This window comes from Podarcis melisellensis, assembly GCF_964234715.1.
Source record: "Podarcis melisellensis genome assembly, chromosome: 1".
Taxonomy (NCBI): domain Eukaryota; kingdom Metazoa; phylum Chordata; class Lepidosauria; order Squamata; family Lacertidae; genus Podarcis; species Podarcis melisellensis.
This window is the reverse complement of record NC_138528.1, coordinates 4,283,571-4,308,129: the sequence shown is the minus strand read 5'-3', so window position 1 is coordinate 4,308,129 and position 24,559 is coordinate 4,283,571. Positions and strand designations below refer to the sequence as shown.

Here is a 24,559-nt window from a genome sequence, read left to right as displayed (position 1 = left end):
TCTTATGTGGGGTTACAAGATGTCATCAGAGTTTCATTGTGCCGGCTATTTGTTGGTGCTTAAAAGAAGAGCTTTTCTCCCAAAGACAATGAGAATAAAATAGTACCAATTCCTTAGCCCTCATAAAGTTAATCAAGGGCTGAAAAAAGGGCTCCCTCTTCTGGACCCCAAAACTTTCCCTTTCAATTATGCGGATGTGGGTTTGAGGTCCAGCAATATCCTTTAAGGGACGTGGGTGGCGCTGTGGGTTAAATGACAGAGCCTAGGGCTTGGCGATCAGAAGGTCGGTGGTTCGAATCCCTGTGACGGGGTGAGCTCCCATTGCTCGGTCCCTGCTCCTGCCCACCTAGCAGTACGAAAGCACATCAAAGTGCAAGTAGATAAATAGGTACGACTCTGGCAGGAAGGTAAACGGCGTTTCCATGCACTGCTCTGGTTCGCCAGAAGCAGCTTAGTCCTGCTGGCCACATGACCCGGAAGCTGTACGCCGGCTCCCTCGGCCAATAAAACGAGATGAGCGCTGCAACCCCAGAGTCGGTCATGAATGGATCCCTTTACCTTTACCTTTAATATCCTTTAAAAGTGCAAGATGAGGAGGTCGCTGAAACAAGTAAATGAAAGATAAGATATTGAAATTATTGGATGTGTTTTTAATTGTTTTGTTTGACTTGTTAATTCAATGTTTTATGTAATGTTTTTGTTTTTGTAATGTATCGTATTGTTTTGTTTAATTCTTTTTCTTCTTTTTGTAATCTTTAAACTGTTAATAAATATTATTTAAAAAAATAAAAATAAAAGTGCAAGACGATAAATTGGGATTGCTACCGATATGCTCCAAATCATCCATTTCTTTTATGCAATCAAGCAAGGAAGAGGTGTGGTAGAAGAACCCTTTTCATCTACTTTAATTGCACTAAAGTAAATTTTGCATACGTACCTCAATCCCTTCCACACGAAACAGTGACAGTCTGACTCTGGAGGCAACGTGAAAAGAGAACTCTGGATTTTGCCTGAAAATCCTCCAGCAATAGTCGCAGAGAATAGTCGCAGAGCGCTCTCCACACATGCTCAGAGACACCCTCGTCATTACATCCCTGAGTGTTCAGAGTCCCTGAAAACTGGTGCGACGCGGAAGCCCGAGGCAGGAAAAGTGGGAGATGTCTTAGGAAATCCAGAGAAAAGATCTCCACGGCTCTCCACTCACCCAGAGCTGACGGGGCCGCGTCCCCCGCCACGTGTTTTCAGCTTGCATCTACCAACGGACCCGCCTGAAGGAGACCCACGCGCGTGTAGCGCCCAGGGACGCCGCGGAGATCGGGGGCTGCCGTATCGCCCCGTCGAGGGCGAATCCGGGGCTGCAGTGGGAGGACAGGATCCCGGCCCTGGAGGAAGACGGCTCGGATGACTTCACACTGAACGACGTTGAAAACATTGGCAAAGGTGCTGCACCCCGTGGGAAAGGAGTTTTGGCGAGGTCCTAGGATCCCCGTCGATTCCCCCTGCGTCTTGGGGACGCCGTGGGGGGGGGGGCGGAATTGGAGAAGTCCTCTGGTTTCCCATCGATTCCCACCTCCACCCCCCGCGTGCGCCTTCGGGACGCCGTCGGAAGGCGAGGATTGGCTAGGTCCTGGGGTCCCCGTCGATTCCTTCGTGCGCCTTGGGGACGGCGTAGCGGGCATCAGCTGCTGGCGAAGGTCTGGGGAGGCCGGCCGACGCTCCGCCCCCGACGGGCCCCCGGTCTCTCTCCAGCACCCTAACCGGGAGGGAGGGAGGTGTCGCCTGGTCCCGCCCCCGCCGGCTTCCCCGCCTCCGCCTGCCTTCCCTCTTGACGGACCGCGCTGAGCGCAGTCCCTCCGATGAACACCACGAGCTGCGAGGCGGCGCTGGAGCTGCGTCCGCCGTCGGGCGAGAGCCCGGCCAGCGCGGCGCTCATGTTCGCGGCCGGTGTGCTGGGCAACGTGACGGCGCTGGGGCTGCTGCTGCGGGCGCGGGCTCGCCGTCGGGCTCGCCGGGAGCGCCTGGCGCCCTTCCACGTCTTGGTGATGGCGCTGGTACTGACGGATCTACTGGGCACGTGTTTGCTGAGCCCGGTCGTGCTGGCAGCCTACGGGCGCCGGCGGACGCTGCGCGGCTTGTCCGACGGCGGCGGCGTGTGCCTCTACTTCGCCTTCGCCATGAGCTTCTTCAGCCTGGCCACGATGGGATGCCTGGGCGCCATGGCGCTGGAGCGCAGCCTGGCCATCGGCGCGCCCTACCTGTACGAGCGGCTCCTGAGCGCCCGCCCCGTCGCGCCGCTCCTGCTGGCCGCCCTGCCGGCCCTCTACGCGCTGGCCGCCGCCTTCTGCGCCCTGCCGCTGCTCGGCTTCGGCCGCTACGTCCAGTACTGCCCGGGCACCTGGTGTTTCATCCAGATGCACTTCCCGCGGGCCGGCGGCGCGGCGGAGCTGTCGTCGGGGGGCGCCTTCTCGCTCCTCTACGCTTCGCTGTTGCTGCTGCTCATCCTGGCCGTGCTGCTCTGCAACCTCAGCGTCATCGTCAACCTCCTCCGCATGCAGCGGAGGGGCAAATCCACCCGACGGGCGACCGCAGCTGCAGCCGCCGCCGCTTCGTCCTCCTCCTCTTCCCAGCTCCGCCAGACGGAGTCCTCCGACGGCCAGGCGCCCAGCCCCAGGTGCGCGGCCAGGAAGCAGCTATCCATGTTCGAGGAGCTGGACCACCTCATCCTCCTCGCCATCATCACCATCACCTTCGCTGTGTGCTCCCTGCCTTTCACGGTGAGTGGGGAGGGAGGATGCGATGGGGACGCCCCCGGGGGAGCAGTCCAAAATCCTGGGGCACAAGCAGCCAGCCTGTGAGCTGGCCAAGAGGTGCGGGGTGAGCTGCCATGGGGCTGGGGCTGCATCAAAGGGTCTCTTAAAGAGGTTTACAGTTGTAGAATTGTAGCACTGTAGCATTGGAAGGGACCCCAAGGGTCATCTAGTCCAACCCTCTGCAATATAGGAATCTCAACTTCTTCTTTTTTGATCCCTCGAAGCCGAGTAAAATTGTCTTCCATGAACATGGTTTTAACAGTGAGTCTGTAAGTGACTGTGGAGGCCAGTTCTGGATCCACACATCCTTCCGCAGTGGGGACATTGGTTTCCGGGCAGGAGTTGATCACAGTGTGGATTTGCCAAGTGTGCCTTCCTCTTAGTGTGTTTCTCCCTTCTGTCCTGAGTTTGAGTATCTTCAAAACCCATGACACCTTAATAATAATAATAATAATAATTTATTATTTATACCCCGCCCATCTGGCTGGGCCTCCCCAGCCACTCTGGGCGGCTTCCATAAAAACCAAAAATACAGTAAAATATCACACGTTAAAAACTTCCCTGAACAGGGCTGCCTTAAGATGTCTTCTGAATGTCAGGTAGTTGTTTATCGCTTTGACATCTGCTGGGAGGGCGTTCCACAGGGCGGGCGCCACTACCGAGAAGGCCCTCTGCCTGGTTCCCTGGAGCTTTGCTTCTCGCAGTGAGGGAACTGCCAGAAGGCCCTCGGTGCTGGACCTCAGCGTCCGGGCAGAATGATGGGGGTGGAGATGCTCCTTCAGGTATACAGGACCGAGGCCGTTTAGGGCTTTAAAGGTCAGCACCAACACTTTGAATTGTGCTCGGAAACATACTGGGAGCCAATGTAGGTCTTTCGAGACCGGTGTTATATGGTCTCGGCGGCCGCTCCCAGTCACCAGTCTAGCTGCTGCATTCTGGATTAGTTGTAGTTTCCGAGTCACCTTCAAAGGTAGCCCCACATAGAGTGCATTGCAGTAGTCCAAGCGGGAGATAACCAGAGCATGCACCACTCTGGCGAGACAGAGAGTGGGCAGATAGGGTCTCATCCTGCGTACCAGATGGAGCTGGTAAACAGCTGCCCTGGACACAGATTTGACCTGTGCCTCCATGGACTGCTGTGAGTCCAAATTGACTCCCAGGCTGCGCACCTGGTCCTTCAGGGGCACAGTTACCCCATTCAGGACCAGGGAATCCTCCACACCTGCCCATCTCCTGTCCCCCAAAAACAGTACTTCTGTGTTGTCAGGATTCAACCTTAATCTGTTAGCTGCCATCCATCCTCCAACCGCCTCCAGACACTCACACAGGACCTTCACTGCCCTCACTGGTTCTGATTTAAAAGAGAGGTAGAGCTGCCCCTCGTGTCAACCTTTAGTCAAGGCTGTTCTCCAACTGGAGCGCTCGCAGGCCAGTGTTTCCCAGTTGTTGGTGTTCATACTACATTTTTTTAGATTTGCCTTGAGAGAGTCTTTAAACCTCTTTTGTTGACCACCAGCATTACGCTTTCCATTTTTAAGTTGGGAATACAGTAGACAATAATCAGACAATAATCAGGTATCCGCACAACATGACCAGTCCAACAAAGTTGATGTTGAAGAATTGTTGCTTCAACACTGGTGATCTTTGCTTCTTCCAGTACGCTGGTATTAGTTCACCTGTCTTCCCAAGCGATGCATAAAAATTTTCAGAGACACCGTCAAGGGAATCCGTTCCACTGCTGAACAACTCATACTGTCAGAAAGTTCTTCCTGATCATAGAATTGTAGAGCTGGAGGGGACCACGAGGGGCATCTAGTCCAACCCCCTGCAATGCAGGAATCCTTTCCCCCAACATCGGATTTGAACCCATGACCGTGACATGCAGAGTCTGATGCTCTGCAGACTGATGTTTAGCTGGAATCTCCTTTCTTGTCATTTGAATCCGTTAGTTCAAGTCCTACACTCTGGAGCAGAAAACAGGCCTCTTCCATGTGATCAGAGCCCTTCAGATATTTGAAGGAGGCTAATAGTAATAATAGTAATTATTATTGTTATTATTATTTTATTTGTATCCCGCCCTCCCCGGCCAAAGCCGGGTTTAGAGCGGCTAACAACAGCCATCAGGTAAGGGGTACAGGGACCCCTGACCATTAGGTCCAGTCGTGGTGGACTCTGGGGTTGTGGCGCTCATCTCGCTTTATTGGCTGAGGGAGCCGGCGTAGCAGAGCACGGAAACACCGTTTACCTTCCTGCCGGAGCGGTACCTATTTATCTACTTGTACTTTGACATGCTTTCGAACTGCTAGGTCGGCAGGAGCAGGGACCGAGCAATGGGAGCTCACCCCGTCGCGGGGATTCGAACAGCTGACCTTCTGATCGGCAAGCCCAAGGGGCTCAGTGGTTTAACCCACAGCGCCACCTGCGTACACTGGAACTTAGGGACATTCAATGAGGCTGAATGTGTTTTGTGTGTGTGTGTGTGTGTGTGTGTTTTATCTTGTAGTTTTACGCCGTGAACTGCCCTGAGATCTGTGGATCAAGGGCAGCATACAAATTTAATAAATAATAGTAATAATAAATAAAATTCTTGGAGGAGAGGGCTATCAGCTGCCAGTAGCGAAGCCCTGCCTCCACGGTCAGAGGAAGTGCTTCTGGATCCCAGCTGCTGGAAACCACAGGAGGAGAGAGGGCTCCTGAGGTTGGATCCTGCTTTTTAGTGCCACACAGGCATTTGGGTGGCCACTGTGAGGACCATATAAGGAGGGATAAGATCTTTTTTATGTATGCCACAATGGCAGCAAGGATTCTTCTAGCAAAGTATTGGAAGACACAAGAGCTACCCACTCTGGAAGAATGGCAGGCGAAAGTGATTGACTATATGGGACTGGCAGAAATGACCGGCAGAATCCGCGACCAAGAGAAAGAGACTGTGGAGGAGGACTGGAAGAAATTTAAAGCATATCTTAAAAATTGCTATAAATTTGAGGAATGTTAAAGTGTTAAGGGAGAGGAAGATGTATAATTACAGCTATACTTATTTTTTTTTTCTTTCTTTTTTGATTTAAAGTGAAATTGAAATGAGATTAAGTTAAATTTTGATTGATTAAAAGGGTTGCTGAAAAACTGGAAAACTAGGATGCAAAAAGGGGAAGGTATGGGGAAGTCTGAGAAAAGAGGCTTATGAAAATGAGGTTAAGAAAGCAAAATGTATGTTTTGTCTGTGTTTGTTGTTGTGTGTTTTGTTTGGTGTGGTTTTGTTGTAAAAATTGGAAAATTAATAAAAACTATTATAAAAAAACAAAACAAACAAGAGGCTCAGTGGTTTAACCCACAGCGCCACCCGCGTCCCACATTTCTAAATCTTCTCTTCTCCAGCCCTTTGATAATTTCGGTTGCCCTTTTTGGAACCATCCCCCAAAGTACAATATCCTTTTTGAAGCAAGGCAACCAGAACGGTACACGGTTAGGATCCATGGGTCTTCCGCTGGCTGTGGGGCCCTGGCAGATGCCCAGCTTGAGCACCCTCTGCTGCTGGCCCCGAAAGCAGCTGGGTTTGAATCTGCGACCTTCTGCAGGCAGAGCAGGTGTTCTCCCAGTGAGCTCTTGGCCTTCCCCAGAGACCCTGCAGCCTTTTGACGCAGCTGTGCTGATAAGGCAGCTTCCGATGCCCCAGAGTCTTGGATGTTTAGCGTTAAGGGTTCAGGATGACTCTTAAAGGCATGTTAAATGTGAGGCATCAATCACTTTCCTCCTGCGATTTATACCAGTGTCTAACCACTCTTCCTCCCCCATAAATTTTTATCAATTTTCATAGAGTTGAACCAATTCCATTCAGTTCCTGTACAACCTTCCCCTGGCGTTTTCACCTCCCATCCTTACTTCAATGATGTTTCTGTTCAAATCCTTTATCTGCTGCCTTAAATAGAGTAAGGTAAAGGGACCCCTGACCATTAGGTCCAGTCGTGGCCGATTCTGGGGTTGCGGTGCTCGTCTTGCTTTATTGGCCGAGGGAGCCGGTGTACAGCTTCTGGGTCATGTGGCCAGCAGGACTAAGCCGCTTCTGGCGAACCAGAGCAGCACATGGAAACGGCGTTTACCTTCCCGCCGGCGCCGTACCTACTTACTGTATCTACTTGCACTTTGACGTGCTTTCGAACTGCTAGGTTGGTAGGAGCAGGGACCGAACAACAGGAGCTCACCCCGTCGCGGGGATTCGAACCACCGACCTTCTGATCAGCAAGTCCTAGGCTCTGTGGTTTAACCCACCGTGCCACCCGCATCTTAAAGACAGTAACCCCCCCCCCAAAAAATGTATATCTTACATTACATCCCTTTGCTTGCCTTTCAAGTCCTGCCTGCAATTTCGTTTGACGAATATTTTCTCAGATGATCCGAAAAGGGTCTCCACTCTTCTTCTTGTTGTTTTTATCATTTTTGTTTTGTTTTACAAATACGAAATTATAACAATCCAAATACATATCCATATATTGAGATTACTCTGAATCTCGCGACTTCCCCACACCCCCTCCATGGAATCCTATTTTCAGCATTTACAACCGCATATTCAGATACTACCGGTACATCATTTTCATATACAGTGGTAACTCAGGTTAAGTACTTAATTCGTTCTGGAGGTCCGTACTTAACCTGAAACTGTTCTTAACCTGAAGCACCACTTTAGCTAATGGAGCCTCCTGCCGCCACTGCGCCGCTACCGTGCAATTTCTGTTCTCATCCTGAAGCAAAGTTCTTAACCCGAGGTACTATTTCTGGGTTTGCAGTCTGTAACCCGAAGCGTCTGTAACCCGAGGTACCGCTGTAGTTTTCTTCCAGCATACACACAACATGCCATAATTTTCAAGTCTGCTTTCCATAACCTTTCCCAATCTGCCAACTTTAGTCGTTGGAAAGCCCAAGGGGGCTTGGGCAGAAGCGAAGGTGAAGCTAGATAGCACTGTGGTCCTGAAATGAGATGGGCTGGGTGAGCAATTTGAACCCCTGGTGTGTCAGTGGACGGGGCGAGGGGAGGAATAGACTTAAGAACTCCCGCAATGATAGAGCAAACACGGTCACTGTAGTAGGACGGTAGGGCTGTCCATTGAGTGGTCCAATATCGCCAATTTTATTGGTTCATTCGTATTGTCAGTAATGAAGAGGCTAAGGAACAGTGGATGGAAATTAAAACCTCATGCAGGAAGAAAAAAGGACAACTTCCCTTGCGGATTTACAAATTGCTAAATGTCTTAATACGAATTGAAGTCAATCATTGGAGCTGGGGTACAAGGGATTTTATCAAGAGTGGATTGTAATTGGATTGAGTAATAGATTGACCAAACTGCGGGAGGCAGTGGAGGACAGAGGTGCCTGGCGTTCTCTGGTCCATGGGGTCACGAAGAGTCGGACACGACTAAACGACTAAACAACAACAACAACAATAGATCGGAAGCAGGGTGAAAGGGAATCAACAGACCTTGAAGTACAGCACGCAGGGGGGTGGGACATATACATTTTTTATAATTGGCTTTGTTATTGATTTGTACTGCAATTTGGAATTAATATGAGGCTTATATTGGATTTTTGTAATTGAAAATTCATGAAAATTGTTTAACATAAAATAAAAGGAAGAGGCTCGGGAGTAAACCTCACACAAATTTGGAGCGGAGTCCCTAAGGCGGTTGGATGACTCTGCAATAAACAAAAATCTGCCCTTATTTCCTTATGGGGGACGCATGAGCCCTTATAGAGTCCTTACGTAGGTTCCCTATTGGTAGGAGAAAATAACAGAGGCCAACCAGAGAATACTGAGAAGCAAAGCAGCTAGTAAGCTTGATCTTTATTGATCTGTTGCAACAGGGTGCTCCCCTCACACGCAGGAGAAGGAGGAGGACCCAGAACCAAGGTGTGCCCACCCCTATATAGACATTTTAAATTGCCTACCCTGGAGTTCAAGACCACCCCCAAAAACATCATACATACACCACAGAAGGGGTGTAGCCCAAGACCTCCCCCCAGACACATCATACCTACATCACTGAAGGGGCGGTCTACAACAGAAATCTGAGTGCGTTGTTTACCTCTTGTCTGGCAGGTTATCTGTTAATGCTTACTTGATTGGATATCCTGGGGAGCCTGGCCAGTTTTTCCTAATGATAAATACTTAGTTCCTGAGCCAGGTCACAGGCTCACCCTATTCAAACAGAGGCATACCCTTAAGACAGGTTTTGTGAAGGAAAAGACAATGGGGAGGCTTTTCCATTTTCCTTTGATCTTGCAGAGAAAACATTTGGTCAGTTTGGGAATCAAAAATGGTTTCAGGTCGGTCTTCTTGTGCTGATCTATGTACGTGCTTGGTTGAACACGCTTATGAACATTACCATATATCTAAGACCTCAAAATTCCTATCACACGCCAGAGCCGATGTTTGCCTGGCAAATCCATGAATATTTAATATATATATTAGACTTTAAATCTTTTATTTTCAGAGGGACGCGGGTGGCGCTGTGGGTTAAACCACAGAGCCTAGGACTTGCCGATCAGAAGGTTTGTGGTTCGAATCCCTGCGACAGGGTGACCTCCCATTGCTCGGTCCCTGCTCCTGCCAACCTAGCAGTTCGAAGCATGTCAAACTGCAAGTAGATAAATAGGTACCACTCTGGCAGGAAGGTAAACGGTGTTTCCGTGCGCTGCTCTGGTTTGCCAGAAGCTGTACACCGGCTCCCTCAGCCAATAAGCAAGATGAATGTCTTGCTCTGCTTTCCTTTAGACCCCGTCAGCAAGGCCGAGACGGGGGTCTTGTCGCCTGGGCAGTTCAGGACCTCCAGACACACTGCCCAGGCTTGCGCCCGGGGGGGGGGGGTCCCTTCAGAGCTGCTAACACAGCAGTTTGACTTCACCCCCGGGGGCTCACCCCCATTGTCTCTCGAGTTGGATGAATGACAGCAATAACACAAAATATTGTCCCGTATTCCAGGGATGGTTAGGTGGATACAATCTGTAATGTTCAATCCGCCATCAGGACTCTTTCCAGTCTCTCGCGGCATAAAAAGGGGAAACTCTTAGAAAGTGTAATAGAATGCAAAACATTTAAATGGCTTTCTGTTTATATGCGTTAGTTTTTATGGCATGAGATGAGCAAGCCAACTGTGTAAACAAGGCTGAAATCCCAGGGAGCTGCTAGCAATAGCACAGCAGCCAGCTCAAATTAGCCAGAGGGCGGCTTTTTACAAAATGAAAATACCACACATGGAAAAGCCAGAAGCAAATGCTGAGTCAATATATATGACGAGGAGAAACTTTGTGCTGGTTCACACTTCCTCCGCTTGCCCTGTGTTCAGGTCTGAGTGGTTTTCCACCTGCCATTCTTCGTTCCCAGGGAAAACCCGCTGTTCGGCTCTAAAGAGAGCCATTGTGGTGTAGTGGTTAAGAGCGGTAGTCTCGTAATCTGGGGAACCGGGTTCGCTTCCCTGCTCCTCCACATGCAGCTGCTGGGTGACCTTGGGCCAGTGGCGTAGCGTGGGGGGTGCAGGGGGGCCTGGCCGCGCCGGGCGCAACATCTGGGGGTTAGGGTTAGGGGGCGCAAATCCACGGGTTAGAGGGCGCAAATCCACGGGTTAGGGGGTGCAAATTACTTGCCTTGCCCCGAGTGCTGACAACCCACGTTACGCCACTGCCTTGGGCCAGTCACACTTCTTTGAAGTCTCTCAGCCCCACTCACCTCACAGAGTGTTTGTTGTGGGGGAGGAAGGGAAAGGAGAATGTTAGCCACTTTGAGACTCCTTAAAGGCAGTGAAAGGCAGGATATCAAATCCAAACTCTTCTTCTTCTAAATCGGAGCAAACGTCAACCCGGAAAAACCTGAATTGCCGTTTGCACTTGGACAAGAGGAAGCAGGGATAAACCGTTTCTTTCCATTGCTAGTCTGGATCACCATACCTTTGCTGTGGTGTCCATCGCATCACAGCCCTTGTCTCAAACCAGTCCTCCTCTTTCTCACTGACCTTAAACCCTTTCATTCTGTGTATCTTCACAGTTAGGTATTCTAAAATTATAATATTATTCAGTTTTTTCCTCCATTGGTTCACCCCTAGCTCTTCTGCGTTTTCCCAGTTACTCGCTGTAACCTGCCTGGCTGCAATTACCATCCATTTTACCCATTTACATTCCTCTTTTTTTAACTCTGTGCTACTCAGGCTAATAAGAACCATTAATTTAGATATTTCTCTCTCTCTCTTTCTATCCTTATAGTCTCATCCCAAAGTTTATTATAACAGGATGTTGACATTCGGCTGTCGGCCCCCAGTATTTAGCTCTGGGTCTCAACAGCCTTGAAGCATCTTCTCCACTTCATTTGCTCCCCCCACCCCGTCCGGCTGAGTCATAATTGGAGAAGGTGCAGCTGGCGGATCTGCAATGGGACGGGTCAGAAAGGGGAAGCCGCAGTTGTGCGTTTTTTCGCCCTGGACTGCCTGGGACTTTCTCAGCCGGCATCTAGCACAGCGATAAGTCACCGTCCTGAGTCTGCGTGAGAATTCCCGCTTTCCCAGTGGGACCTTCTCCTCCCCTAAATCTGATTTGGGGGCTCCCACTAGACTCGGAAGCAGATTTTGGGGGAGGATGCAAGGCGAAGGCAGAGAGATGGGTGGAAGTCTCGTTACGCAAGCAGAAATCCTATGACAGTTGTTTGGTGCTACCTTGGATTCCACTCATTTAGTTCATGGGTGCTCCTATTACTTTCAGTGTTGGAGGATATAAAACATTGAAAGGAGGATGTGGCGATCACACAGGGTCCCCGGACATCTGACGGTCTAGTGATCCTTGTGCCACCACTGTGATTTCTTCTCCGCTGCCACCAGCCCGTTTCTCTCGGGTACACACTGAGTCCAGACAGTTGTTAACATTAAACCAAATAAACAAGTTTATTTTATAAGCATTAACAAGTTTATGGTTTCAGATAATTTTTCTTGTCAGTTTCTTAACCTTAGTTTCTTTACCAGCCTATACGTTCCTAATAACTTCTGATTATCCCAACTGTTTAACTGACTCCTCTTAACAGATTCTCTCACTCTCTCGCATCAGACTAGCCCAACCCACATAACCCCACAACCCTCCATAATGAATGGAGCTTCCTGCAAATCTCGGAATTCTTTCTGTGAAATCTCAGAAGGGGGGGTATTGTTTTGTTGTTTGGGTTTAATTATTGTATTTTATTCTGCGAGCCGCACTTTTAATGAGGGGCGGTATATAAATTTAATAATAAAAAACAATAAGTAAAATAATATTTTTATAAAACCAAAAGTAAGTTTCTTTTTACATATATAATTTTAAAATAATATTTTCTGCTATGCAATTTAAAATACTCATTTTAACATCTTTAAAATATCAGTGACTTCCCTTCTTTTCCTTCCATGGTCCGTTTTGCATATCATAGATTCCTGCATATTTTACAAAAACAATATTCCACAAATGCACCCATCAAACCTTATTTACACTGTTGAATTTATCTTAACGCCGCCAACGTTTTCAGGTGTACACAGTTCCCCCCTCCATATATTCAATAAACGTTTTCCAATCTTCTTTAAACATATGTTCTTCTTGTTCTGTTATTCTATATGTTAAGTCTGCGAGTTGTGCATATTCTGTCATCTTAAATCGCTATTCTTCTTTGGTTGGGACCTCGCTCATTTTCCATTTGCGGGCTAACAAAACACAGGCCACAGTAGTTGTTGTTGTTGTTTAGTCATTTAGTCGTGTCCGACTCTTCGTGACCCCGTGGACCAGAGCACGCCAGGCACTCCTGTCTTCCACTGCCTCCCGCAGTTTGGTCAAACTCATGTTTGTAGTTCCGAGAACACTGTCCAACCATCTCGTCCTCTGTTGTCCCCTTCTCCTTGTGCCCTCCATCTTTCCCAACATCAGGGTCTTTTCAGGGAGTCTTCTCTTCTCATGAGGTGGCCAAAGTATTGGAGCCTCAGCTTCACAATCTGTCCTTCCAGTGAGCACTCAGGGCTGATTTCCTTCAGAATGGAGAGGTTGGATCTTCTTGCAGTCCATGGGACTCTCCAGAGTCTCCTCCAGCACCAGAATTCAAAAGCATCAATTCTTCGGCGATCAGCCTTCTTTATGGTCCATCTCTCACTTCCATACATTACTACTGGGAAAGCCATAGCTTTAACTATGCGGACCTTTGTTGGTAAGGTGATGTCTCTGCTTTTTAAGATGTTGTCTAGGTTTGCCATCGCCTTTCTCCCAAGAAGCAGGCGTCTTTTAATTTCGTGGCTGCTGTCACCATCTGCAGTGATCACGGAGCCCAAGAAAGTAAAATCTCTCACTGCCTCCATTTCTTCCCCTTCTATTTGCCAGGAGGTGATGGAACCAGTGGCCATGATCTTCGTTTTTTTGATGTTGAGCTTCAGACCATATTTTGCGCTCTCCTCTTTCACCCTCATTAAAAGGTTCTTTAATTCCTCCTCACTTTCTGCCATCAAGGTTGTGTCATCTGCATATCTGAGGTTGTTGATGTTTCTTCCGGCAATCTTAATTCCGGCTTGGGAATCATCCAGCCCAGCCTTTCGCATGATGAATTCTGCATATAAGTTAAATAAGCAGGGAGACAAAATACAGCCTTGTCGTACTCCTTTCCCAATTTTGAACCAATCAGTTATTCCATATCCAGTTCTAACTGTAGCTTCTTGTCCCGCATAGAGATTTCTCAGGAGACAGATGAGGTGATCAGGCACTCCCATTTCTTTAAGAACTTGCCATAGTTTGCTGTGGTCGACAGTCAAAGGCTTTTGCATAGTCAATGAAGCAGATGTCTTTCTGGAACTCTCTAGCTTTCTTCATAATCCAGCGCATGTTTGCAATTTGGTCTCTGGTTCCTCTGGCTCTTCTAAATCCAGCTTGCAATTCTGGGAGTTCTCGGTCCACATACTGCTTAAGCCTGCCTTGTAGAATTTTAAGCATAACCTTGCTAGCATGTGAAATGAGTGAAATTGTGCAGTAGTTGGAGCATTCTTTGGCACTGCCCTTCTTTGGGATTGGGATGTAGACTGATCTTCTCTGGCCACTGCTGAGTTTTCCAAATTTGCTGGCATATTGAGTGTAGCACCTTAACAACATCATCGTTTAAAATTTTAAAAAGCTCAGCTGGAATATCATCACTTCCACTGGCCTTGTTATTAGCAGTGCTTTCTAAGGCCCATTTGACTTCACTCTCCAGGATGTCTGGCTCAAGGTCAGCAACCATACTACCTGGGGTATACGAGACATCCATTTCTTTCTGGTATAGTTCCTCTGTGTATTCTTGCCACCTCTTCTTGATGTCTTCTGCTTCTGTTAGGTCCTTTCCACTTTTGTCTTTTATTATGGAAATCTTTGTATGAAATGTTCCTTTCATATCTCCAATTTTCTTGAACAGATCTCTGGTTTTTCCCATTCTATTGTTTTCCTCTATTTCTTTGCATTGCTCGTTTAAGAAGGCCTTCTTGTCTCTCCTTGCTATTTTTTGGAAATCTGCATTCAATTTCCTGTATCTTTCACTATCTCCCTCGCATTTTGTTTGCCTTCTCTCCCCCGCTATTTGTAAGGCCTCGTTGGACAGCCACTTTGCTTTCTTGCATTTTCTTTTCATTGGGATGGTTTTAGTTGCTGCCTCCTGTATAATGTTACGAGCCTCCATCCATAGTTCTTCAGGCACTCTGTCCACCAAATCTAAATCCTTAAACCTGTTCCTCACTTCCACTGTGTATTCATAAGGGATTTGACTTAGATTGTATCTTACCAGCCCAGTGGTTTTTCCTACTTTCTTCAGTTTAAGCTTGAATTTTGCTATAAGAAATTTGCTGGCATATTGAGTGTAGCACCTTAACAACATCATCGTTTAAAATTTTAAAAAGCTCAGCTGGAATATCATCACTTCCACTGGCCTTGTTATTAGCAGTGCTTTCTAAGGCCCATTTGACTTCACTCTCCAGGATGTCTGGCTCAAGGTCAGCAACCATACTACCTGGGGTATACGAGACATCCATTTCTTTCTGGTATAGTTCCTCTGTGTATTCTTGCCACCTCTTCTTGATGTCTTCTGCTTCTGTTAGGTCCTTTCCACTTTTGTCTTTTATTATGGAAATCTTTGTATGAAATGTTCCTTTCATATCTCCAATTTTCTTGAACAGATCTCTGGTTTTTCCCATTCTATTGTTTTCCTCTATTTCTTTGCATTGCTCGTTTAAGAAGGCCTTCTTGTCTCTCCTTGCTATTTTTTGGAAATCTGCATTCAATTTCCTGTATCTTTCACTATCTCCCTCGCATTTTGTTTGCCTTCTCTCCCCCGCTATTTGTAAGGCCTCGTTGGACAGCCACTTTGCTTTCTTGCATTTTCTTTTCATTGGGATGGTTTTAGTTGCTGCCTCCTGTATAATGTTACGAGCCTCCATCCATAGTTCTTCAGGCACTCTGTCCACCAAATCTAAATCCTTAAACCTGTTCCTCACTTCCACTGTGTATTCATAAGGGATTTGACTTAGATTGTATCTTACCAGCCCAGTGGTTTTTCCTACTTTCTTCAGTTTAAGCTTGAATTTTGCTATAAGAAGCTGATGATTTGAGCCACAGTCAGCTCCAGGTCTTGTTTTTGCTGACTGTATAGAGCTTCTCCATCTTTGGCTGCAGAGAATATAATCAATCTGATTTCGATGCTGCCCATCTGGAGATGTCCATGTGTAGAGTCGTCATTTGTGTTGTTGGAAAAGAGTGTTTGTGATGACCAGCTTGTTCTCTTGAGAGAACTCTATTAGCCTTTGCCCTGCTTCGTTTTGACCTCCAAGGCCAAACTTGCCAGTTGTTCCTTTTATCTCTTGACTCCCTACTTTAGCATTCCAATCCCCTATAATGAGAAGAACATCCTTCTTTGGTGTCATTTCTATAAGGTGTTATAAGTCTTCATAGAACTGGTCAATTTCAGTTTCTTCAGCACCAGTGGTTGGTGCATAAACTTGGATTACTGTGATGTTAAAAGGTCTGCCTTGGATTCGTATCGAGATCATTCTATCATTTTTGAGATTGCATCCCAGTACAGCTTTCGCCACTCTTTTGTTGACTATGAGGGCCACTCCATTTCTTTTACGGGTTTCTTGCCCACAGTAGTAGATATGATGGTCATCCGAACTGAATTCGCCCATTCCCATCCATTTTAGTTCACTGATGTCAATATTTATTCTTGCCATCTCATTTTTGACCACCTCCAACTTACCCAGGTTCATGGTTCTTACATTCCAGGTTCCTATGCAATATTTTTCTTTACAGCATTGGACTTTCCTTTCGCTTCCAGGCATATCCGCAACTGAGTGTCCTTTAGGCTTTGGCCCAGCAGCTTCATCAGCTCTGAATCTACTTGTACTTGCCCTCCGCTCTTCCCCAGTAGCATGTTGGACATCTTCCGACCTGAGGGGCTCATCTTCCAGCGTCATAACTTTTATATGCCTGTTGTCTTTGTCCATGGAGTTTTCTTGGCAGGGATACTGGAGTGGCTTTCCAGTTCCTGCTCCAGGTGGATCACGTTTGGTCAAAACTCTCCACTATGACCTGTCCATCTTGGGTGGCCCTGCACGGCATAGCTCATAGCTATTCAAGCCCCTTTGCCACGGCAAGGCAGTGATCCATGAAGGGGGGGCCACAGTAGTAGCATACATAAATAACATTTTTTGACACCTGGGAATTTCATTCTGAATTATCGCCAATAGAAAGGACTCTGGTGGTTGTTTTTTGGAAAAGTGAATTTTAAACATTACCCCCCCCCAATTCATTACAGATTATTTAGATACAAAAGTAAGTTTCTGGTCCTCATGGCCGCCGCGTACCTGGAAAGCCTTTGGCTGACGCTGCCTGACACTTCACAAGCCAGTAAGAATTCTGGTGGTTAGGTGGGGGCGGGGGGGGTAGCATTGCTCAGAGTCTTGCATAACTCCTTCCTTTCCCAAGAAATAGCAAAATGAGACAAATGATGCAAAGCACTTAAGTCCAGCTGGATCAGGCCGAAGTCCCATCTAGTACAGCATGCAGTTCTCATGGTGGCCAGTCAGCTACCCCATGAGAAACTCGCAAGCAGGGTCTGAGCAGAAGAGCGTGTGATTCCCAGCAGCTGGTGCATGCTGCAAAACGAGATCAGTGGCACATCTTTGTCTGTTGTTGCTGTTTAGTCGTTTAGTCGTGTCCGACTCTTCGTGACCCCCTGGACCAGAGCACGCCAGGCACTCCTGTCTTCAGTTTGGTCAAACTCATGCTGGTCCCTTTGAGAACACTGTCCCACCATCTCGTCCTCTGTCATCCCCTTCTCCTTGTGCCCTCCATCTTTCCCAACATCAGGGTCTTTTCCAGGGAGTCTTCTCTTCTCATGAGGTGGCCAAAGTCTTGGAGCCTCAGCTTCAGGATCTGTCCTTCCAGTGAGCACTCAGGGCTGATTTCCTTCAGAATGGAGAGGTTTGATCTTCTTGCAGTCCATGGGACTCTCCAGAGTCTCCTCCAGGACCAGAATTCAAAAGTATCAATTCTTCGGCGATCAGCCTTCTTTATGGTCCAGCTCTCACTTCCATACATCACTACTGGGAAAACCATAGCTTTAACTATACGGACCTTTGTTGGCAAGATGATGTCTCTGCTTTTTAAGTTGAGTTAGTGAAATGTATAAACCTGGAAAGCATAAATAAATTTATTTTTAAAAAGAAGTGGGAAGGAGCAGCGAAGGGAGACTCAGAGGCTGAAAAAGGAGGCTGGCGTAAGCCTGGAGGCAAAACCACAGCCACAAATTCACCCTGGACTGTGAGCCAGACCCTCAACAATTTCCTGTGTTCTGCTCCAGCCTTATAAAGAACCTACTTGCTACTGCAATCCAGTTAAGTCCACGCAGTCAGAGCACCGTTTGAAGTGTTTCCTGTATTAGGGGGGCTGACGTAATTCTCTGCAGCCTTTTCCACCCGTAAAACGCTTGAGGTTCAAAAGCAGGTCCCAACATGCCTCCTCCATTTAATGAATATTCCTGGGCGTGCTATTGTCCTTTTTCGCTGCCCTGTGAAGTTTTGACATCAGGGCTTCACTGTACTCTTTACAGCAGCTGCTGAAAATATTTTTTGTTCAGACAAGCCTAGCCAGGCATGAGAACATAAGAGCCCGCTGGATCAGGCCAAGGGCCCATCTAATTCTCACAGTGGCTGGCTTTTTGCGACTGAATTCTGGTGCTGGAGGAGACTCTTGAGAGTCCCATGGACTGCAAGATCAAACCTCTCCATTCTTAAGGAAATCAGCCCTGAGTGTTCACTGGAAGGACAGATCGTGAAGCTGAGGCTCCAATACTTTGGCCACCTCATGAGAAGAGAAGACTCCCTGGAAAAGTCTCTGATGTTGGGAAAGATGGAGTGCAAAAGGAGAAGGGGATGACGGAGGACGAGATGGTTGGACAGTGTTCTCGAAGCTACAAACATGAGTCTGACCAAACTGTGGGAGGCAGTGGAAGACAGAAGTGCCTGGCGTGCTCTGGTCCATGGGGTCACGAAGAGGTGGACACCACTAAATGACTAAACATTCACAAACATTGCTTTCTCCAAAAGTGGAGACAGGACATTGCTGTCAAGGCTAGCAGCCACTGTGCTGGGCCCGGAGGTAACCCGTGCAACGTGGTCCAGGGCCGGTCCAGAATCCGAGGGTTCTGCTAGGAGTCAGTCCGACAGGGCCAAGGCAGGACACGAGGCAATGACAGGTACAGCATCTCAGGCAGGGTCTGGCATACAGCAATGTTGCTCCTGCGACCTGGGGTGAGGTCCAACAGCCTTTTATCTTTGTCGGAGTAACGGCCAGTCCTGATCCCCCGGCGACTCACCTCCCTGTTTCGCCCAAAGGCGAGCACTCCTCCTGCAAGTACTCAGGTCTCACCTTCTCTCAGACCTCAGTCTCTGCAGCTCAGGAGACGTCGGTGGGTTACTAGACCCAGGGGCCGCCTCAGCCTCCCCTGACCCAGCCAGTAGTTGAGCAGCTGTAAGTGATGGCCCAGCTAGAAGCAACAGGGTAAGCCCTGCATCTGGAGCCAGGGCAGGCTCAGGCCCTGACTCGGCCCAGCTGGTGCTTGTTGCAGGGGAACCTGTGCAGACTGGGGCTCTTCAGAATCAAACCCCAGACTTGGTTCAGGTGATGCCTGAGGCAAAGGATCCGTTGCGGACTGAGACTCCTCTGGTTCCAAGTCCGAGCCCGGGTCCCAGGCCATCTCAGCCACTAACCATCACTGCCTCCTGCGGAAGTGAGTTCCATAATTTGACATTCCATGTAGAACGTTGATATATATGTTTCAATGTCTTGGACTGGCTGGACGCAGAGGAATGGTGGAAGGGACCAGTTGGGGAACCTCCAAGGAAAGAAGGCTCAGAGCCCAGGGATTGGTGGTAGGGCAACGATGAGTGGACACAGGGAGAAGACTGGGAGGAGGAGGAGGTGTCGGAAGCTGAAGGGGTAACAGGATTCAGTGAGCTGGGAGAGTCTGTGGCAGAGAGAAGTCCAGAATCGGAAGCAGAAGCTGAAACAGGCAAGTGGGACAAGGGAGGTCAAGAGGCAGAGATGGGTGGAATGTTACAACTGCAGCCAGAGGGGCTGGAAAACAAAGAAAGAGAGATCTCTCTAGAACAGGCATGGCCAAACAGATGTTTTGGGACTACAATTCCCATCATCCGTGACCCCTGGTCCTGTAAGCTAGGGATGATGGGAATTGTAGTCCGAAAACATTTGGAGGGCCAAATTTGGCCATGCCTTCTCTAGAATGACACCAAGACAAAAAGACACAAGGCATGATGGAGACCAGGAATAACCAAGGTGGACATACTATTTGGCAAAGACGCAAAGGAATAATTGGTTAAAATAAATACCTCACACAGGAAGAAGAAAGGAGAACTTCACTAGCGGACACATAAATGATTAAATGTGCTAATATGAATTGAAATTAAAACATTGTAGCTGTGGTATAAGGGATTCTTATTAAGATTGGATCGTAATTAAAGGGAATTATTAAACCTTGTAGGCTAGCATGCAGGGAGCCACCTAAATTTAATAGTTGGCTATTTTATTGACTTGTATTCAAATTGGTATTGCAATTCGATATTGATATAATAAGGCTTATATTGGGTTTTTGTAATGGAAAAATAATAAAGATTATTTCTAAAAAAGAGAGAGGCAGAGATGAGTTAGGCTGGTGAAGAGTCACAGGTGTCTTCCCTTCCTGCTGTGACAAACTTCCCCCTTGTCTCCCAGGGCCAGAAGAGGCATGAAGAGTGAGGAGCAAAGGCTGGAATGCAGACACAGTCTCCAATTGTTTGGAAAAAAACCCCTGGAGAGGAGATGACTTAGGCAGCTGTGGGGACCTTCAGTCTCAGCAACTGCTTCATGGGGGCAAGACCTACCAGGATGGAGTTGCTGTAGTCATTAGGCCTGACACTCTGCCAGGTCCTGGCAGATCGTATTTTTGCCAATCAAGAGTTAACTCCGATGTGCATGGTGTGATTTACTGCTAGCTTGCTTCTGACATTCAATCTGTTTTCAGTTTATTGCTGGGGTTTTGTTCCTCCTGAATGTTTTAAGGACTTGTTTTTTACTGACGATGTCATTGTTTTGTTCTCCTTGTAAACCACTCTGAGAGAGTTGCTGTTTTTACCAATCACATGGCGTATAAATTCTATAAAATAAAACCCATAACATTTTAAGCCTCGTGCGCTATACAATTGCTAAACTGCTATTGCTGTTTAGTCGTTTAGTCGTGTCCGACTCTTCGTGACCCCCTGGACCAGAGCACGCCAGGCACTCCTGTTTTCCACTGCCTCCTGCAGTTTGGTCAGACTCATGCTGGTAGCTTCAAGAACACTGTCCCACCATCTCGTCCTCTGTTGTCCCCTTCTCCTTGTGTCCTCCATCTTTCCCAGCATCAGGGTCTTTTCCAGTGAGTTTTCGCTTCTCATGAGGTGGCCAAAGTCTTGGAGCCTCAGCTTCAGGATCTGTCCTTCCAGTGAGCACTCAGGGCTGATTTCCTTCAGAATGGAGAGGTTTGATCTTCTTGCAGTCCATGGGACTCTCCAGAGTCTCCTCCACCACCAGAATTCAAAAGCATCCATTCTTCGGCGATCGGCCTTCTTTATGGTCCAGCTCTCACTTCCATACATCACTACTGGGAAAACCATAGCTTTTACTAATGGGACCTTTGTGGGAAAGGTGATGTCTCTACTTTTGCTAAACAGTGTGTTGTTATTCTTGTTTCTTTCCAGGTCCGTGCCTTTATGAACCATTTTGACCCGGGTGTGGATTACAAGGAAGACCTTCAGGCAATGCGGTTCCTGTCCTTCAACTCCATCATTGACCCCTGGGTGTTTGCCATCCTGCGGCCCCCCATACTGAGGGTGATACGCTCTGTCCTCTGCTGCCGAATGCCCTTAAAACCACAAACTACGGACAGGCAGAGGCCTCCCTTTGCCAAACCAAAGCCCGTCGAACAGGCTGGCATTTGCAGGCAGTGAACGGTCTCCTGCTTTTGGAGAAGAAGTTTGAAAGTCCATCTCTGGACAGTTCCTCGGGGTAATTCCAGGAGAATGGCTAGAATTCTCCATTCCCATGTTGGCATGCCTGATGGACATCAAAGTATGAGCTGTCCTGCATTTCCCTAGGGTGATTGTCTGAAATGACTCCATCCCAGACCTGTAGAGTTTGAAGGGACTTTTAGGAATCCTACTCTACTCCAATGTTCTGCCATGGCGGAATCACAGCTAAAGACTTCCTGGCATAGGTAGGTAGCCGTGCTGGTCTGCCGTAGTCGAAACAAAATTTAAAAAATGGACATAAATCTGACATCAGGAATCACATGACAGAGAAACCAGTAGGAGAAGACTTCAGTCTCCTGGGACATTCTATACAAGATCTCAAAGTAGCTGTCATATTGCAAAAGAATTTCAGAAATAGACTGGAAAGAGAAGTTGCTGAATTGCAACTTATTACTGTACCAAACTTAAAACCATGGAGAGACCTGGTCTGAACAGAGACATTGGATTCTTATCTCATTATGCATGATAAAGCTATTTTTGGCCATCTCACCCCTTGCTTTTTCCTGTAAGACCAACTTCAGTCGTTAACAGTCGTCAAGTGGTTTACCACACCTATCAGCCAATCACCCATTCCCACCACCCTTCTGAGTGATACCTCTCCCCACCCTCCCACTATATATAAGGGTCTGGTGACTTCTGTTTCAGTGTATCTGAAGAAGTGTGCATGCACACGAAAGCTCATACCAAGAACAAACTTAGTTGGTCTCTAAGGGGCTACTGGAAGGAATTTTTTTATTTTGTTTCGGCTTCCTGGCAGATGGCCATCCATCCTAACTGTTCACCAGGAAATCCTCAGGTGGCAACATTGGAGACTGTTCAGATTGGAGACATCATCAGATCAGTGGTCCATCTGGGTCATCATTGTCTTTCCTTCCTGGAATTTTCTCTTCAGGCAGGGGTCTTTTCCATCCTCGCCTGGAGATGCCTAGGATTGAATTAGGGGGATTTTTGCATGCTTAGATGGATCGACCTTACATTGCACTGAGAGAGAGGGAGAATTATCTCCCCGAAGAACCATTATTTGTTTGCAAAACACTCTGTAACCAAAGGTGTTGTCTTTGCGTGTTTCTTCTCTCGGATGAAGCCCGGGGCCAATGCAAAGAACATGATGCACACTTTATCATTGGCTGTTGAATGCAATTGGATATTTATCTTTGAGGGGTTTTCTCCCTCCTGTTTGCTTTGACTTCAGATGCTATATGTCAGTAAAACTGTGTTTGGTCGTTGGTCAATGTGGTAAGATCCATGTTAGCTTGCGTTATCTTATATAAACCATTAGCTTTGTCGTCTACGCACTGAAATCAACATCTTCAAATCCAGAAGGAAGATGCTCTTACCTGAAGCAGGTAGAGGCATAATTTACTACTGCAAACTATGCACAAAATGGCCAGTAAGTGTGGAAAGCAGAGAGGAGGCAGAATGTGGAGACGTTAGCTTCTGAGAGGTTGGGTCTTTTAATTGAATTGAATTGAAATCGAAAGACTTTATTGTCACTTGTACAACTTGTATACAGTGAGATTACACGAGCACCCCTCACTCAGCTCTCTTAGTCTTAATTCCCCTCGTTTACTGATGCACACCCACCAAACCCAAAAGTCAGTTGCCCTGTTGTTATCTTTTCATTCAGCAGCCTAACAGCCCACGGATAGAAGCTGTTATTTACCCTGTTGGTGCAACTAATCATGCTTCTATATCTTCTGCCCAAGGGCAGGAGATCAAGAAAGTGCTGGCCAGGGTGTGAATCATCCCTGTGAATTTTCCTCACTCTCCTGAGGCAAAATTCTTCCACTATTTCATCCAGTCGATTCATGGGACAGCCCATAATATCCTGTGCTGCATTCACCACCCTCTGTAGGCACTTCCTATCAGTTGATTGTCAAACCAGCAGACCACACCATGATGCAGTAGGAAAGGACACTTTCTATTGTGGACCGGCAGAAGGAGATAATCAACTGTTGATTGACATTGTTCTTCCGCAATACTCTGAGGAGATGGAGTCTCTGCCAGGCTTTCTTAAACACCTGGGTTGTATTGATCTTCCAAGTAAGGTCTTCACTGAGATAAACAACTAGGAATTTAAAGGAAGAGACTCTCTCCACACAGCCCTCCCCGATGTACAGCGGGGCTAGTTCTCCTCTCTTCCTCCGAAAGTCCAACACCATCTCCTTTGTCTTGCTGATATTAAGGTGCAAGTTGTTCCCTAGGCACCATGGAGATATTAATATTAATTATTAATATTAATAGCATAAGAAGAAGAATAGCTCTGCTGGCCCCTGGCCCATCTGGTCCAGTATATGGTCCTCACAGTGGCCACCCAAATGCCTGTGTGGCACTAAAAAGCAGGATCCAACCTCAGGAGCCCTCTCTCCTCCTGTGGTTTCCAGCAGCTGGGATCCAGAAGCACTTCCTCTGACCGTGGAGGCAGGGCATCGCTAGTGGCAGCTGATAGCCCTCTCCTCCAAGAATTTTATTTATTATTACTATTATTTATTAAATTTGTATGCTGCCCTTGATCCACAGATCTCAGGGCAGTTCACGGCGTAAAAGTACAAGATTAAAACACACACACACACAAAACACATTCAGCCTCATTGAATGTCCCTAAGTTCCAGTGTATGCAGGTGGCGCTGTGGGTTAAACCACTGAGCCTAGGACTTGCCGATCAGAAGTTCAGCGGTTCGAATCCCTGCGACAGGGTGAGCTCCTGTTGCTCGGTCCCTGCTCCTGCCAACCTAGCAGTTCAAAAGCACGTCAAAGTGCAAGTAGATAAATAGGTAGCACTCCGGCGGGAAGGTAAACGGCATTTCCGTGCACTGCTCTGGTTCGCCAGAAGCGGCCTAGTCATGCTGGCCACATGACCCGGAAGCTGTACGCCGGCTCCCTCGGCCAGTAAAGCGAGATGAGCACCGCAACCCCAGAGTCGGTCACGACTGGACCTAATGGTCAGGGGTCCCTTTACCTTTACCTTTAAGTTCCAGTGTAATGAGATAGAGAGAAGGGAAGTTTTCTCAGTCTAATTTCTCCCCGCCATGCATCATTTTGTCAACTTCAGTCCTGTCGCCTGTCTCTCACCTTTCCGCTCAGTTGAGAGTCCCAGTTGCTGCAACCTTTCTTCATTAGGGGGTTTCTGTTTAT

General features: G+C 47.7%; 1 protein-coding gene and 1 long non-coding RNA gene across 2 annotated transcripts in view; both read left to right on the top strand.

The window, feature by feature from the left end:
* The window catches only part of LOC309372968, a 156,899-nt gene that overhangs the window by 96,108 nt on the left and 36,232 nt on the right, over positions 1–24,559 (top strand). The gene's annotated exons all lie outside the window — the stretch shown is intronic.
* Positions 1,857–22,651, top strand: PTGER2 (prostaglandin E receptor 2; the record flags this gene model as incomplete). The annotated part of the gene is made up of 2 exons (XM_081914193.1): positions 1,857–2,774; positions 21,095–22,651. 2 exons carry the CDS (start codon positions 1,857–1,859, stop codon positions 21,341–21,343), a joined length of 1,167 nt encoding a protein of 388 aa, XP_081770319.1. The 3' UTR covers positions 21,344–22,651.